Below are 18,097 nucleotides of genomic sequence, written 5' to 3'. Positions count from 1 at the left end.
TTGATTGACGACGAAAGGATGCTTTTCTCACCGACGTTCTTAGAAACGGCTCATTCTGAAACATCCCTAGCGACGACAAGTCACTCACAATGTTGGAAGATAATTCGGCGTGACAATCGTTTTGTTTCATTACTACGGCGCATGATGGTTATTTCTTTCTGCACCGCACACCTCCGCTTCTTTCTCGACAGATATATCAAATTTTGCTTCACGGTATCTTCCAATGTTGATTCATCGGTTAAACCTGGCGCGCTAACGCGAGACGTTCGTCAATTGCTGCGCTTTCACGTGATAGCGGAAGGTTGCGCACACAGTCGGGGAACGACACCGAAAAGGACAATTAAAATTTCCATCGATCAAACGTGCACTCTCGTTTAATTGCATTGTTATCGCAAATTGCCGCGTCGTGTGTAAATAGCCGCATCGCAAATTGCCGCCGCATGTCGCTGGTCGCTGATGACACGAACCGAGAGATGTCCGTTAATTGTATTACAATCTCCACGCTGTCACGCGTTGCCCGGCAATTATCGGCGCGGAAAAGAGGGAAGAAACTCGATCGCGCGTCTCTCACGATAATTGCGAATAAACGCAACGTCGACGCAAACAATCGCGACGCTAATGCTCTTTCCCCTCTGCTCCCCCAAATTTTTTAGCGCGCCAGGCTTAACAGTGTATATTTGCGGCAACCTACGTCAGTCATACGACGCTACTTTACTTGTCGTCTACTATCATCGTGTCTCTATTTGTGTTTTTGTGTTTGTGTTGTGTTTGCGTGGGCGGCAGTTGGGAGGTCATCGGCGCGCTCCCCGGCTCCCAGAAACTATCCACCCCTTGGTACTCAGCGCGCCTTCACTCTTCCAAACGCCACTAGGCACTATCATTCGGTGAGTCCGAAAACTTTCCAATTCGCCCGCCGTTGGTCCCAAGTCAAAGCCTGAGTCCGCTCTCTCTTTCGCGTCTTTCGAAGCGGGTCCTCGCGAGCGAGCGGTTTCTCGCTCTCTTTAGTCTCTCGTGCGGAGTACGTTCGGTCTCACCGTTATCTCTCGCGTTATCTTGTTTCGTTATCTTGTCTCGTGCAGAGGCAGAAGCTGGTGCGAGGATATCAGGTGTTCCTGCACAAGTTGCGCACGTTTCTCTGTGAGCACGTGTAAGATAGGCATGCGAGAAAGGCGTGTACTTGACGATGAAACGTTGAGTAGAGATTGTTTTGGTAGATGATTAATCTGTTTTTTTTTTCTTTCTTTTTATTAAGGTATTGAAAGTTAATACATGACAAGTGCAATTTCCGAGATGTACACTCTTCATGTATCAGACCGCAACCCAGCAAGCATAGAATATAACTGTTATATGACGTACGAGTAACACGTAATATCTTCTGTTCAAAAAGTACCAAAAAAATGGGGCAGTAAACACAAAATATTTAATTATTCAGGTAAATTTATTGTGTTATCTTCAAAATATTAGGGATCATGGAAAAGTTTCCATCGTTTACGTATAGATGGCATTGTGAATTATTTACATGAAAGTTGCGACGCATTTTTGTTAGATTATGTCAATATTGGTCAATCCGCATAGAAACTGATGCGTAATAAGTCATATTCATTGACATAAACATTTTTAATTCATATGAAGATGGAAGTCGATAAGATTTCGTCAGTATGTTCGTCATTGTATGCTTTTTTTATTTCATCAAGGCAAAACAGTTGCCGAAGCAGAATCATTCGCGAAACTTATGATGGGGGAACGATAGCTGAAAGTTCATGTCATGAATGGTTTTGACGCTTTAAAAGTGGCGATTTTGATTTGAAAGACAAGGAGCGTGCCGCGCGACCACAAGAGATAAATTCGGATGACTTGGAAGAGTTATTGCAAGAAGATTCGACTCGATCGAGTGTAGAACGTATGAAAAGATTACATATTAATCAGAGTATTGTTATTCGACGTTTGCATGAGATGGGGAAAATCCTGAAGGAAGGAAAATAGGTTCCCCATGAATTATTCGAGAACGCTATTGTCAGCCGAGTTACCATTTGCTTTTCACTGCGCAATAGACACAAATACAAGTCTTTTTTGTATTGAATTGTGATCGCAGACGAAGAATGGATTTATTATGATAATCCCAATTGCAAAAGAGGGTAAATCCCGGAGAATCCTCTACATCACAGTCAAAATGAAGTATCCATGGTCATAAAGTCCTCCTGTAGTGGGACATGCAAGAAGCGTTGTATTATAAGCTTTAAAACCATCTGACTACCACCATAGAATTATATAGTCGAGAATTGAGGTAGTTGAATGAACAATTGATCGAGAAACGGCCATATTTTGCGACAAAGTAAAATAAAGTGATTTTTCTGCACGACAATGCCAGGCCCTATGTTGCATTGACGACCCGGGAAACTTTAATGGAATTGCAATAGGAAGTCCTATCACGCTCGTCATGTTCTCCAGATATTACTCCATTAGATTTTTATTTACTTTGTTCTATGCAGTACCACAGTCTTTCTGGTATATAATTTCGCAATATTGAGAAAATATAACAATTCATCAATAACTTTATTCATTCTAAGAACAAAGACTTCTTTTATTATCCGTCTTTTGTCTAAAAGATGGCAAAAAGTACTAGATAATGCCGAGAAATATTTCGATTAAAGGTACTATGTCATTTATGATAATATTAATAAAAAACGATGGAAACTTGCATACCCCTAATAGGTCCCATTCTGTGCAACACACATATGCCAACGCTTAATCCAATCTTCAAGATACTTTTCATAAGTCGATTTTGATATGGCCTTGAGTTCCTTCAGCAAATTCTCTTTTACTGTCTCAGTCGTCTCAAAACGTTTACCATGAAGCGGTAATTTGAGTTTTGGGAAAAGAAAAAAGTCACAGGGTGCCATATTTGGCGAGTATGGTGCTTGCGGAATGATATTAGTCGGGTGTTTGGTTAACTAGTCACATACGAGAAGCGATGTGAGTAACGGTGCAGTATCGTGATGCAAAATCCATAAGCTGTCTTCGGTCAAAATGGTATAGACAGAACCATTTGATATGTTAAGCTCGGCAATAACCTCTCTTTCACTCACACGGCGATTTCCAAGCACTAATTTCTTCACTCTTTTAACGTTCTCGTCGGTATTTGACGTGGATGGGTGACCAGAACGAGGCAAGTCTTCGACGGCTGACCTTCTTTGAACAATTTATATCACTCATACGCCTGTGTTTTTGAAATACGTTGAAATGAAAGTTATTCCCACAGGTTTTTTATAGCATTTTCAACGCGTCAGTACAAGAAATTTTTATCGAAAACACAAAATTTAAGGTAAGCTCTTTGCTTCACAATATTCGACATCGTAAAAATCGCAGATGATACCCTGAAGTCGACTGACATAAACAGCTGCCGCGAACAAACTAATTGACAGATTGCACTTCAATTTTTTATGGAAGTTAAGTATAATAGTGGTACCAACTTAATCACAAAAGGATTTTAAAATATAAACGCGCGTCACTTAAATGAACAATTCCGGATACTTTTTGAGCAGAAAGTATACAACTGCTGTTATGAATTATTGATATATATGTTAAAGTTATTTAATCTCCTTTTATAATTGCAACATAACTGTGTTATCAAATTGTTATACTGCTCTGTTATTTACTTTTACTGTTAGTATGAATTATTTCGTAACTTGCATTTTGCGGATGAATTATTGTTTGCTTTAATTCATTGCAACCTTCAGTTAAAAACTTAGAAACAGTTGTTTTGTTACTGATTCATTAATATTAGGTGTGTAAATTTATTTGGTGCCTTTACATTTAACGTCTTAGGATTCTGATTCATATTAAAATTTTTGTCCCGTCCTATGATCATTCGAAAACGCTTAAGTTTTAAGAAGTATTATAATAGTTGACGACTCTGCTAACATAACTTCGCAAAATAGCAATGAATACGATGGCGGTCGAAAAGTAACATTTGAGGCACTGCATTCTTTTTGCATTTGAATTGAAAGAAATGTTGGAACTACAGAAATGATTTGTTTCGCTTTGGGGAAAGACGCTGTGACGTATAAAACTTGCAAAAATTGTGTCAGAAGTTTTAGAATGGAGATTTTGAATTTTCGGATCGAGAACGTCCAGGCCAATCGAAAAAAAGTTCAAAAACGAAGAGTTCGAGTAACTGTTAAATGAAAACTCTGCTCAAACTCAGTAGAAGCTTGCACTATGACTGATAGTTACCCACCAATGCATATCAGTAGAATAACAACACGGGTTCTAACTCAAATTGCAAAATCTTCAAGCAAAATCGGATATTCATTGGTTAAATATTTTTTATCGATATCCCTTTTTTCCGCAGGTTTTTTATTGCTTTATGCAAGATGGCGGCTATGACGTCGCGCATACGTCAAGAGAAAATGTATGTTAGGACGAAGCTAGACCTGGAAACCCGGGCTCTCGGGGTTACTATGCAACGGTCCAAATACCTAGGCCGTCGTGGATTGTTGCTAGTGGACGCATAGTAGAGCTTCTCAAAATATGCATGAGGTCACTATATCACGATAAGAATGGGGGTAAACAAAATTAAATATATATTAATTAAAAATTAATTAATGCCTGACGTCATCACACACTTTGAGACACACTTCGAGAAGCTTTCACTATGCGTCCACTAGCAACAGTCTACGGTTGGTCTAGGTGGTTGGACCGTTGCGTAGTAACCCCGAGGACTCGCGTTCGAGTCTAGCTTCGTTCTAACAATATTTTCTCTTGACGTATGCGTGACGTCATCGCCGCCATCTTGCCCAAAGAGGCAATAAAAAATTCTGCGGAAAGAAGGGGTATCGATAACAAATATTTAACTAATGAATATCCGATTTTGCTTGAAGATTTTGCAATTTGAGTCAGCATCCGTGTTGTTTTTCTACTCATATCCCATCGTCTACTTTAACTCGGAAAAATTCAAAGGATGGATTCCGCATAATCTTAGTCTGGAAAACAAACAGTGAAGATTCGACGTGGCTATATCTTTGCTGATCCGGTTTAAAAGAAAGAATTTTTTATGCAAAATCATTACGGATGATAAAAAATTGTATGACAACCTTAAACGTAAAAAATCGTGGGTAGATCCGACCAACCGTCGACATCAACATCGAAGCCCAATATTTACTAAAGAAAAATTTTGTTATGCATCTGGTGGGATGTGAAAGGTGTGATCTACTATGAATTGCTGAATCTTAGTCAGACTATTACCGATAGAAATTTATCCATTTAAGCGTTGCTTTGGAGCAAAAAAAACTTTATACTGGCGACAGAATTAAACAAGTGATTTCGCAGCAACGCTCGACCATATGCCGCAAAAGGATCAAAGAATTTTATCTATACATTGGGCTGAGAAATTCTCCCTCATGCGGCTTATTCGCCAGATCTAACCCCATCGGATTACCACCTATTTCGGTTGTTTCAACATCGTCTGATGGATACACATTTTAAAACAGGCCTGAGAAAACATTGATGATTTTATTGAATCAAAAAAGCTTTTTTCTACATTCATCAGTTGCTCGACAAATGAAGTAAAGTCATAGAAAATAATAATGGAAATTATTTTGAATTATATTAAACTTGTACTTGACTTTTTAAATATACTGAATCTTAAAAAAGGCGTCGAATTAATTTGCACATCCAAATATATTATATAGAATGTATCAAAAAGATGAATTAACTTGGAGGAATAACGTTTTAAAAAAAAAATGTCGAATACAAAAGTTTTATGGTTTAGAAATGAGCATCTAATGGTGAACTTGAACTTAGGGATTAAATTTAGAGATCAAATCAAGGTAAACTTTAAAATCGTAAATAAAAACCCTCATTTTTAGTATATTATTTTCTTCTACCAATTAATTTGAACAACTTTTATCTGAAATATTATTTTATTTGCCTAATATTTTTTGAAATATTTAAGAAAAATTTGGTAACTTTTTCAACATTTAGCTTACGATGTCTCGGTAACTATTCGTCGGAAGAAAAATTGAAGAGGAGGTATTAGACTTTTTTTATTTTATTCAACCTTAAGAATAGGCTGTTACAAGAGTAGCCTAACTTATGTTAACTTGACGATTTTGAAATTTCCAAAGGTCATTTTTTTTTTTTTTTTCCAAAAACGTCATCCCTCCGAGTTAGTCCAGGATACCCATTTTTTTGGCACACCCTGTATAACTGTATGCATATGAGTAGGAAATTACTAACGTCTGTATGCATGTTATATCGCGCATTACATTTCGTTCTATTACTGTCATGTAACAGTTGTATATCTGTGTTTGCTGGGAAATTATATGTGTGTTTGTGTGTGTTGTAAATACGTCACGATATCCCGTCCTGAGAGATCTGAAAAGTATTTTTTGTACGCACATTTGTACGGTATCTTCGATAACGCGCGTTTACTCCACAGGAGGAAAAGTTTTTGACTTGTAATCACGGCGGGCGCGCTCGTCTAGCTTACGAGAAGAATCTGTTGCACTTACACGGGTGTTGGCTTTCTACGTACCCTTTTTCTTTAGTCGTAAATTGCACATTGTTTTACGAGAGTCAATGCTTCATCGATGCACTCGAAATTGTCGGCTACTTTTGAGCGCCGTTTGCCGATGGGGGTGCGACGATTTATTCAAGATGATTGCCATCATGGATATCCTTCCTCACACGTGATACCAGTAGCGTTCAGTCACTGCGGTAATTGAACGATACACAGCCGTTTGCACTGTATCCCACTAATTTACCAAAAGATATATATTTTTTATAAAAATTTGTTGAAAGAATTATAAAGCAAAAAGAGAGCCGATAAAATAGTAAGCAGTCAGTGCTAGCGTCGCACAAAAATATCGATCACTTAGAAGCGAACTTCTGAGTGATCGATAAAACAGAAAATTTCTTACCAACAGTGTCTTAGCTATCAAATTTTCAAAATTTTTTACTAATCGAGAGTACAAACGGCTGGTATTACATGAAATACACGAACGCATGTTCGATTTTCTTCGATTATTCGTAGCGAATTCGCGTGTGTCGACGGATATCCGTCTTTCAAAATCGATTCGGACTCGCGGTCGGGGCAAATTGCAAAACTAGAAAGAAAAGAAAAAGAAAGGAAAAAAACGCCAAAAACGCCAAAAGTATCGTCATTATCGGGGCGCAGCGGTTAGGGGGAAATCCCACATCGACAGTGATCGATTTTTTGATTGGTGACACGAGGGAGCGACATGGCTCCTGCTAGGGTTCACGTAACGCCTAAAAGAGAATCTGGCAAGCGAACGTTGGGCATTCGTATGGGATTGAGCGAACTGAATCACCGCCGAGACTAATGAGTAACACATGTCGATTGACTGATTTGAAACCAGTTGTGAGCTCCCTTCGGCACATCCCGAAGCCGGGGTACGGTCTGGCACCGCGAAGTCACACCTTCTCCTCGACCGGCGGTTCCGTGTCTGCTCTCCCTGTAAGTCTTGCACCGCGTCACAGTCGACGAGGCGACGTGCACCGCGCTGATATAGTGCAATTACATAAATATATACATATATCTATATATACTACATACGTAGAGTGAGAAAACAAAGAGAGAGAGAGAGAGAGAGAGAGAGAGAGAGAGAGAAGGAGAGAAAGTACACATAATCGAGCCGAGCGCATCACTCTTTCTAAGATAACGCTTTTCTGTCGTCTAGGGCGACTATTCGTTCAGTGGGATGGGCGACAAGACGCACAGCACTGATTTCTCGTCTGGCAAGTCGGACAGTGAGTAAAACGAGGGGAACCCCGACGCTGGTCCCCGCTACACACACGCGGCCTTCTCTCCCACACCCGCTCTCAACGTCCACACTCCACGCTTCTTCTCGAGCTTGACGCCCTCGGCAAATTGTCCCGTTGCGCTAAAGAGACGCAGCGTCCGCGACGTTATCGAGCCGAATCGAACGGGAGCTTCTCTTCTTGTTTCTTCTAATTATTCTCGATATATAGGGTGTTTAAAAAAAAAGGATTTTGAGAGCAAATAACACAAAATGGAAGAGGAAAGTCCTGATAAAAATGAGTTGAAAAATTGATATTGTCGGAGTTATGAACAATTATTTATTTTAGTAATTATTTATTAAAGCAAGTGACCTACTCGTTTCCCTAGATTCTCCTACACACACTTCAGATCTTCGTACCATAAAACTGCGAGCTCTTTTAAAAATTCTCGGCTTTGTTTCAACTATTTAACAAACATTTTGTATTCTCTGATGTAATTCGTCTAACATTTGAATAGGTCCTTCTGTAAAAGATGGATTGGATCATGGTCCCCTCGTTCTCCTGATTTAAGTCCTCTAGATCCTTTTTATGGGGATTTCTTAAGAGCATGGTGTACCCTCTATCGGAAATTACAGATAATGCGAAATGTCTATCAAATAATTAGAACAAAGCCGAGGATTTTTGAAAGAGTTCGCGATTCTACGAAGATGTGGGGCGCTAGAAATAGGAGAAGAACATATGTAATCTTCTGTAGAAGCAAGTCATCAGTTCCTTTAATTAAAATAAATAATTATTCATAACTGCGACAATATTAATTTTTCGACCTACATTTATTAGAACTTTTTTTTTTTCATTTCAAGAGTACTATTTACTCTTAAAGTCCTGAACTTTTTTTTTAAACATCTTGTATATTTCGCTTCCTCGCCGAGAATAATACACTGGCAAAATTAACTAAACAACACTATCTTGGTGTCCGTCTGCGTTCTGAGAGCTTCAGCCGAAAATCTTTAATTATCGATCGCTTGCAACTAAAAAAATTACTAATGCTTTGAAAGCCTTTTTAACGAGATCTCGAGTGTTCGTGTCTCAGGAAGAACTTTTGAGATATCCCGGTTCCTAAATTCTTTCTCATTGTATCATACGAAGCCGCAACATTGAAAGCAGAACCTTTCCTCCGCGGGAAAACTGATTCGGATAAAGTTACAAATTCTGATACGCAACTTATTCTCACGGGATTCTGCGAGATTGAATGTGTGTCGTTTCCACGAAAATAATTGGATGGTCACGCAAAGTCCACGATAGCACAGCCGACGACTTTTGCGAGCGCGTCGCTGCCACGTCATGATTTTTTCTTTTAGACAATTTTTCGTTTCGCCTTGCTCCCCTGAAAACGCATGCTAACTACTAATATACTTGCGAACTATCGCACAGTCACTTGTGAAACGTTCTTCGTAAGTTGGCCTGTTGTACGTCGTCGTATGTACGACCTTATTTACGTTAGAGATCTGTGAGGATACGGCACTTGTTTGGTTATTAACTATGAGACTGTTAGCCACCTACAGTGTGTTTTACATAACGACAGTTTCCTTTCTTATAACGAGTAAATAATCGCGTCGAATCGATGAGAGGACGAGCGATTCCAACAACTCGGCCAAATACGTCGCCGTAAGCGAAGATAACGGCGCTCGTAGTCGCGTTTCGCGCAATCGGCATACCTTGAAGTCTAGAAAAAACTACAAGTACCACGTATCTCGAAGGTTTCGAACTCTTCAAGTCGAAAAGATCGTGTAAGACTTTCGCGGACCTCTTTGGCTGACACATTCTCGAGGAACCGAAAGGCGACCCTTTGGTCAATTTTATAAGCCAGGAAAGTTTGAAGTAGACTTACTCTCTTTTGAGAATTATCACGGAACAATCGTGTTCCCACGTTATCTCGCTGCACCTTCTTGCTGAGCCTGTGCAATCACCTGCGCTGTTTAGCGTATACTTCATATTTGGAGCGCGAAATGTGGAGAATGGGGAACACGATTGGTACAACGACAAGATTGTACTTAACATAGGAAATGGTTTGTGCAATATGGTTTGACATGGTTTTCTTTCACGTTTTCCCCAATTTTAGTATCAACAGGCAGCATCACGGATGTGGATCGGCGGGCATTGGTATGTACCACAGCCCCATACTACTCCCGGCGAATTAGCATGGTTTGTAGCTTGTTCTTGCATCTCCGTAAGCCAATAGCAAACTCCATTTGTCGGAAGGATTCTTAAGCGCATAGGCGCGTGTATTCGCGCCTTCCGCCATAATGATGACGATTCGACAGTCTCATCACGGAACGGATGAATCCCCCTTGAAAGAACTGTTTAGAACCACGAGAATTCGATTTTGTCGTTCCGGCAAGTGGAGTTGATGTAAATGTAATTTTATGTAACATTTTAAGCACGGCTCTGTAATTATTATTGAAATATGTGTCGCGTTTACGCGCACACATTCACTTAGAGAATCGTGACGGTACGATTGACAGTACGTTTGAAATTTATGTCGTAAATAATATATATATTATTTATATATATAAATATATATATATATATTTATATGTGTATGATTATACATGATTTATTAAGTATCTATTTATATATTGCGATGTAAGATATTGTACATACAATACTGTATAATGAGTATGCATGCGTGCTGTATATTTCGCTACGATTTTCAGTTTCGCACTTTTGATTACTTGTACCCGATGAATCTGCTCGATGTTGCATATTTGATTTATCTCAGAAGAGCTTACTTTCACTGCTTTTTAATTAAGTCGGTTGATCGGTCGAGTAATTATTATTTTCTACCCAGTCTGCGCTATTTGGCTCCATCCGCCGAAATCTATTTTTTTTTCTTGTGTTTCAATGTTGCGTAATTTAATTTGCATTCAGAGAATAATTTAATCGTCTTTGAGAAACGTCTCTCTGCATATGTCAATAAACGTTCAATTCGTTTGCGCGTTAAAATTAATTCGTTGTGTGTACATACATCTTTTCTTCGACGGGAAACTAATTTTCAAGCGCGAAAATGCGCGCATGCACAGGATGTAATATCATACATATCAGCATGACGGGTTGCCTGCCCCTTATTCGGACGATGATGCAGAAGTTGCCGAAAAAATCACTCGTTGATAACGATATTTGCAGTGCTCTCAGTTATGACGAGTGCAACTAACTTTGCACTGTGATTGTTATAACAGTTTATCGACCGTTTATGACAGGAATCGAGTCTTATCGAATAAAAAAAAAAGTTTAAAAAAGTGAAACTAAGAAATAAACATTACGGATAAGCAAGTAAATAAGAGTAATAATTAAGAAGATAAATAGTACAACACATTTTCTTGTTTCACATAATTTCCTAATTTCTTTCTTGCGTTGGAAAGTTCGATAGGAATTGGAGATTAGAAAGAACGGCATAGAAATATTTAGAAGTCTTACATATTATATTCCATTCATTCCATTTCTACAAAAAATCGCTTTTGATCGACGACTATTAAGCCCTATTTTCGATAAAAGAAACGTCAATCTACAAGACTATGATGTACGAAAATATGTCGCTTGATAGCTATCGTCGATTAAGTTGCAATCAATACTTATACTGCATTTCTGGTCGATGCATACCTTTGCAGAAGCGATCGTTTGTAGAAACATGGATGGAATAGTATATAACACTTCTGAATATTTCTATATCGTTCTTCTAATTTCTAATTCCTATTCTATATCGTTCTTCTAATTTCTAATTCCTATCGAACTTTTCAACGCAAGAAAGAAATTAAAAAATTATATGAAGCAAGAAAATATATTATATTATTTATCTCCTTATTTATTACTCTGTTTAAGTCCGTAATTACGTATATACGTATATACGTATATACGTATTTCTCAGGTTTACCTTTTTACACATCTTTTTTAATTCAATGAGGCTCGACTCCTGTCATAAACGAGAAACTGTCATAACGATCACGGTGCAAAGTTAGTTGCACTCGTCATAACTGGGAGCACTGCAAATATCATTATCAACAAAGTCAACGAATGACCTTTTCGGCAACCTCTGCATTATCGTCCGAATAGGGGCAGGCAACCCGTCATACTGACCTGTATGTTGATGTTACACTCTGTATGCAACATACGTTATTCGCGCCTAAAGAATTATAGTACAAACAACTGATAAATATCAAATGAAAAAGGTGGCATCACGTTCGTGGAAATTTTGTGAAATTGCGTTACTACTGAAAAGAGGTCAAAACGCTCGCACGTGGAATGATCGCTTCACTTTCATATGTCTTGAATTTCTTAATATTTGAAAAATATTTTCAAGAATATCAAAGTATATTTCGAAAAAGAGAGAGAGTATCAAAAGCTATTCTACGATCTGCTTCCGCGGCTGAGAATCATTGAATCGATACCGTTAAAAATTGCTCACTTAGACATTCTATTGAGTCATACGAATGCAGTCGCGTTCACTCGTGTGCATACGGTAAAGACCAATCTATCGATCACACTAATTTGTTACTACGCAATGACAGAATACGAACATTTTCATAGAGTGAGAAAGATGTGTTTACTATTCATGAGCGCCGACAAGATTAGCTAGGTGAGATCCAACCGCTATTTTCTCCGAGATTTTCTCCCGTGTATCGCGCTTGGTGAACTTGTCGCCAGGAATTTTGATTCGAGAAGATAATTGCTCCGGCAGAATTTAACTAAATGACTCGAAGAATGCGAGATCAATCCCTCGCGCTTATCTCTCGGCGCTCGCGTTACTGTCTCTCGTTATTTCTTCACGCCAACTTCTACCGCCGAGACTTACAAGACTTTGTGTGTGGTCGTGATTTAGAATGATGGTGGAATCCTTCCATCATCCACCACATATACAGGTGGCCTAGGTTCGGTTGTCGGAGGTCACGGGGGTCATCATGTGAGGAGATCGTTGCCGGACATGGGTGCTGCACCAACCGAACCGCCCAAGCTTTATCCCTACCATTTACTCGTTATCACCAACTACAGGCTGCCAGCTGACGTGGAACGTTGCAATCTCGAGGTGAGCACAGCCGCGGTTAGTCACGTGAACAGTCACTTTCAACAACATTCTTATTGACCGTCCCTTATATCTCTTTTTTTCAGCGGCATCTCTCCGACGCGGAATTCGAGATGGTCCTCCAGTGCTCCCGCGCGGAATTCTACAGACTGCCACAGTGGCGCCGCAATGAAATCAAAAGACGTGCCCGGCTGTTTTAACTCATGCTATACACATTTTACTTATTACATCGCCTCATGTCACGATTGTGTTACTGTGGTACAGACTGTACATTCCTACTGCGTGGTAGATGCATCGCGGAGAAAAAAATGTGTTCGACAACCGTTGTCAGAACCGTACTTACCCTACCTACAGACGCATTAGACGCTAATTGGCAGCCTCATGTATTCGAGGGACTCTTCCAGAAGTTGTCATTAGAAAATAATAAGCCTCCTTACGATTTTGTCATATCGATATATACGAGATACAAACTGGAAGAAACGCATGAAGTAGTAGAGCAATCGACGAGAATCAGAGTTGTCTTTGTAAATGTATTTGCATATACATTGTCATTATCCGCTTTGTATTTATATTAAGAGTCTTGATATTATTTATTGAGTATAAAACGAAAAAGTTAACTTATGTGTGTGACAACATAATTGATAATTTTGATAAAAAAAATTGAAGGAAAATCAATAAAAAACAGAACGATCAACAGATATTTGCATACGCACAACTAGACGTTTGTTGTGTGTACGTGTATATATGTGAACGTTTAAAATATTGTGTAATTTAGACTTTAGTTACTTGTGTGCGCTTGATCTGTATCTAAATTCATGTGGCTTGAGAGTCCCAGAGACGTTGTTGCGTCTAAAACATCGAAGTAAGATAAGTACGGCGCTGATCACCGCGACCATTTAACTGCCGACGTGCGCTCGGTGGTGATGGGGATGGCGATGGTGATGCGAAATCAAAGTCCTCTAAGCGGGAGCACAAAATACACGACACGACATACACAAAACACACAAACACGCGCATGTACACATATTTTAAAGACACGAAAGCACTGCCACTTTGTCGTCAATTTTTTTCTCGCAGCAACGAATCCACAGGCAGCTTTATCTACGGTGACCCGATTTCTTTAGCGACGTAGACGTTTTCTCGAGTTTTACCATTCGGAGCGCCATCGTGACTTGATTTCATTCTCACACACGTTTACGAGTGCGCAACGACTGGCTGATATTAACGTAGAGAAGATAATCAAATAGTGGATGGGAGGGGGATACGACTAAAAAAAGAAACTCTTGATATAACTCACTATTGTAAATATGAAGTTTGTCGAGAGGTGTCGAAGGGCGGCGCGAAGAAGCAGCTAGGAAGTTTCAAAGTACATAATCATGTATTCGCTAAATCGCATACATACATATTACCTTGCGAACGACTATAATGCAAGGAACGCTACTAAAAATAGGGTCTATCATTATTATTATTAATTTTTAACTGCTATTATTATTATTATTATTATATTATTATATTTTACTACACGCAACGTGAAGAAATTAAAAAGAGATCCAAGTAGGTGAAGAAGCTTGTTGAATGGTGCGAGTACATTGACTAATTGGACGATTTGCGCGTGATTGATCACATTTTTAACTTACTCTCTGTGGCAAGGATTATTTTATAGAGTAGCTTGCGCGGTGTCCTTGTGAGATATTTTATCCTTTTAATTACCCTCGATGTATTAACTGAAGGATACGTTCTGCGGTGCGGACTGCGATAAACATTTACGATCGCTCGATCATTCTATGTTAGAGTTACAAATAAGAAAATCAGGACCAAATTTATAGTCGTGGTGGATCCGAACAGTCGAGACCATCGAGAGCCTTATCGTCAACACGAAACGTATGTTTTATTACGTTTTACGAACGTAACGGATTTATTGTTATTATATATTCGTCACTGTCGAAATTTGTAAACGATTTTCACGGAACATCTCTGATTCGCATCATTCTGAGATGATGCATGTGATTTTGGAAATGTGGCATAAGTCAAGTTTTGAACATTTCGCTACAGACACGCACACATGATGCATGATCGTGATTGACACGCCGCAATGCATGATTCTTGACACATATATACATGCACATTCGTCGATCCACCTAAAAAAGAAAGAAAAAAAAAGGAAAAAAACCGCTAAGCGATTTTTTAAAGATTTTTAAGGGGAAAACTGCTCATAAGATAAAACGTAGAACTCTTAAAATAATACAACAAATAATTTAGATTTAACGGGAAACACACATGTTCTCTCCGTGCCATCGGCGTGAAATGCAGTACTCTTATTATACGACCTGCAAAGTTATCGTACTTCAAAAGTTGCTTTATGCTACTTTCAAAAATGCGAATCGCCAATTCCACACTCGCAACCGCCATCGGAAATCGAGAAGAAACTTTGCTTTTGTAGAAGCCGCCAGCGATCGTCCTCCACCCTTAAATTAGGTCCTGCACAGAATTAAGGAGCTCCCACATAATGTATCAAGCGACAAATTGAAGCGAACGCGCGCGTTCACCGAATTGTACGGCCGGTTTATCCTTGAGCGAGCGGAAGCAAGCTGAATTTTTCATAGAGAAGCGCACGACACGTATCGAAGTTCCGACCTGTTACGTCGCGAACGATGTACGATCGTACGTTAGATGCGTTCGTCTCACACTCTTCGGCTGCACGTACACGCGCGCGATAACAAGGCTCGAAGCGGCCGTCTCGTTCGAACGAAGTCGCCGAGCTGCCGCTGTCGACGCGTGCGTAACGTATTGTCGCGACAATTGCGTTTTACTATTACACTTTGCCTCCTACCCTAAGTCATGTGCCTACAAGCGAATGTCGTGGGACATTTATACGAGGGAGAAAGGATGAGAGGGAAGGAGAAAAAGGGGGAGAGATAGAGAGGGAGGGAGGGAGGGAGGGAGGGAGGGAGAGAGGAACCATGTTAGCCTGATCTACAATGTGCTCTCTGCTTCCTGTGTTTCATTTTCGTATTCTTTATCTTTTTCTGCCTTAACACGCAAAGTTTAAGTCACAAAAGAAGATCAAAAGAAAGGAGCGGAACGCAAAGAGCACTTTGTGGATAAGGCTTTAATCTTACGAGCGTCCTGTGCACGCTGTACATTTGTGTGACACTTACAATTCCTGCCGGAGTCAACACATACGCATAAGAGATCTGTTCCAATCTTTCGCGTGACCCGCGGTGTCTCTCGAGATGCCCTCAGGCTCAGATCCTCGTGTTGCCCGGGAAACGGTTTCGTCACGAAGAGAGTCCGACGTGCTCCATGATCATTATCGACGTGCAATCGATTATCTCGTTATTTTGATATCGTTTTAGGGACCGACAGTCGCGTCGCATTTTCTTCCTTTTCTTTTTCTTACGTTTTTCCTTAGGTATGTACTGGCGTGTATGCGCCTTTGTATGGTTTTACGTTTTTTTTTCTTTTTCTTTTTTTTTCTGGTTTTCGTTCCGCCTTTGTTTGTACAGCTCGCGCGCGTCGGGTTTTACCGACTTCGCATGCGGCCCGGGATTCTTGATCATGGTGCGACGTTTATTGTTCCCACTGTGCAATGCGAACCAATGTATGTTTCTGTTGTATAGAGCACATTGCTTCCGCTAGTCCCTAAAGTTAAATAAATGCAAATGTACGAAAAAATCCACCAACTTCCTACTGATTGCTGGTCTCACTGCTATCTTGTCGATCATGCGACGCGTTGCATTTCTTCTTTAATTTATTTCGCGTAGATCTTGAATAAAAATTGCTTTTTCATTTTTCTTTAACTTCTCAGAGAGATGACTGGCGTCGCACTTGTTCCCACTGAGGAATTGATCCGGATATATTGGGTGTATAAATAAGTTCGGTGCCTTTACATTTGACGGCTTGTAATTCTGGTCCAAATTTAAAATTCTTCCCGTTCTATGATGATTTGAAAGTGCCAACCGTAAGTTTTAAGAAGCACTATAATAGTTGGCGGCTTTACTGACATAATCTCATGAAACAGCAGTGAACACGATGTCGTCGAAACGAAACGGAATGTGAGGCGCTGTGAGGCATGTGAGGCATTTGTTTTGCTTATCAATTAAAGAGAAATGCTGCTCAGGCTGCTGAAATAATTTGTCTCGCTTGAGGTGAGAGTGCTATTATGACCCATAAAACTTGTAAAAAGGGGTGACAAGAAGGCAGATTACAAGAAGGCAATTTTGATTTTACTGATCGAGAGCGCAGTGGAATGCCGAAAAAAGTTGAAGAGGAATAATTGGAGCAACTGAACGAAAATCTGTCAGATGCAACAAGAACCTGATGAGAAACTTGGTATAATTCAACCAACTATTTCCGTACATCCAAAGAAGCAAAGAAGAAGAAGGAAGAATTGCAAAGACAGGTCATTGAGTTCCACACGTGCTCACCCCGGAAAGAAAATGAGACGCAATGAGACGACAATGTCCCTGCTGTCAAACGAAAGGACTTTCTTCACAAAATTGTGACTGGGGATTAAAAAATAAGTATTGTATGTCGATCCCAAACGACGAAAATCGTAAATTCATCCGAGTGAGCCATCAAGTACTACTAAAAATATCGAATATTCATGCTAAAAAGGTATTGTTGTGTTTGGTGGGATTTTAAAGGCGTTATTTATTACGGGCGTCTTAAACCCAATGAAATTGTCCCTTCTGAATATTATCAACATAACTCATAACTCATTATTTTAAACGACGAAATCAAATGTAAAAGACCATTTACAGGAAACCCTGGTAGGTGATTCTGCTGTACGACAACGCGCGGCCATGCACGGCAAAAGTGACCTTGGAGTTTATCTGTTCTTTGGGCTGGGAAATTCTCCCGTATGCGCCTTATTCTCCGGACCTTATTCCTACGTATCATCACCTGTTCCGGTCGCTTCAGCATCACTTGATGGATTCCCACTTTCAATTTCCCGAGAAAATAAAAAAAGCATTGATGACTTCCCAGTAAACAAAAAGTATCATCGATGTTACAATGTCAACTAAATCATATGGTATGTTATATAACAGTTGCTTTGTTGTATAACAAAGTAGCTTGTAACATCGATAGTACTTTGTATTTAGTGGGTTCATTGAGTCAAAACTACGGTTTTTGCCGAAGTAGATTTCGCCAGCTGCTGAAAGATGGCAAAAGTGTGTGGAAAATTATGAGCACTACTTCGAAAATTAACACGTTATTCGTTTTTTAGAGAGAGGATAAACATTAACATCATGCCAAAAA

At 39.6% G+C, this 18,097-nt stretch overlaps 1 protein-coding gene across 16 annotated transcripts in view; it reads left to right on the top strand.

Moving 5' to 3' along the window:
• The window catches only part of Unc-115a (actin binding LIM protein Uncoordinated 115a), a 68,111-nt gene extending 53,035 nt beyond the window's left edge, over positions 1–15,076 (top strand). For 5 of the 16 annotated variants that reach the window (XM_011142991.2, XM_011142987.2, XM_025297670.1 and 2 more), the window contains 5 exons: positions 784–884; positions 7,701–7,770; positions 9,881–9,963; positions 12,635–12,838; positions 12,922–15,076. In XM_011142991.2, the coding sequence (XP_011141293.1) occupies positions 784–884; positions 7,701–7,770; positions 9,881–9,963; positions 12,635–12,838; positions 12,922–13,035 (572 nt within the window). In that variant the 3' untranslated portion in view covers positions 13,036–15,076. Of the gene's footprint in view, positions 1–783; positions 885–7,379; positions 7,478–7,700; positions 8,598–9,880; positions 9,964–12,634; positions 12,839–12,921 lie in introns of those variants that run through there. The other 11 variants (XM_025297679.1, XM_025297667.1, XM_025297669.1 and 8 more) reach the window with 10 other exon arrangements.
• Positions 15,077–18,097: the final 3,021 nt, after the last annotated feature.

Source organism: Harpegnathos saltator, unplaced genomic scaffold (assembly GCF_003227715.2).
Source record: "Harpegnathos saltator strain DR-91 unplaced genomic scaffold, Hsal_v8.6 scaffold182, whole genome shotgun sequence".
In the NCBI taxonomy this organism is placed as follows: Eukaryota; Metazoa; Arthropoda; class Insecta; order Hymenoptera; family Formicidae; genus Harpegnathos; species Harpegnathos saltator.
Note: the sequence above shows the minus strand (reverse complement) of the source record. Positions and strands in the feature narration are given on the sequence as shown.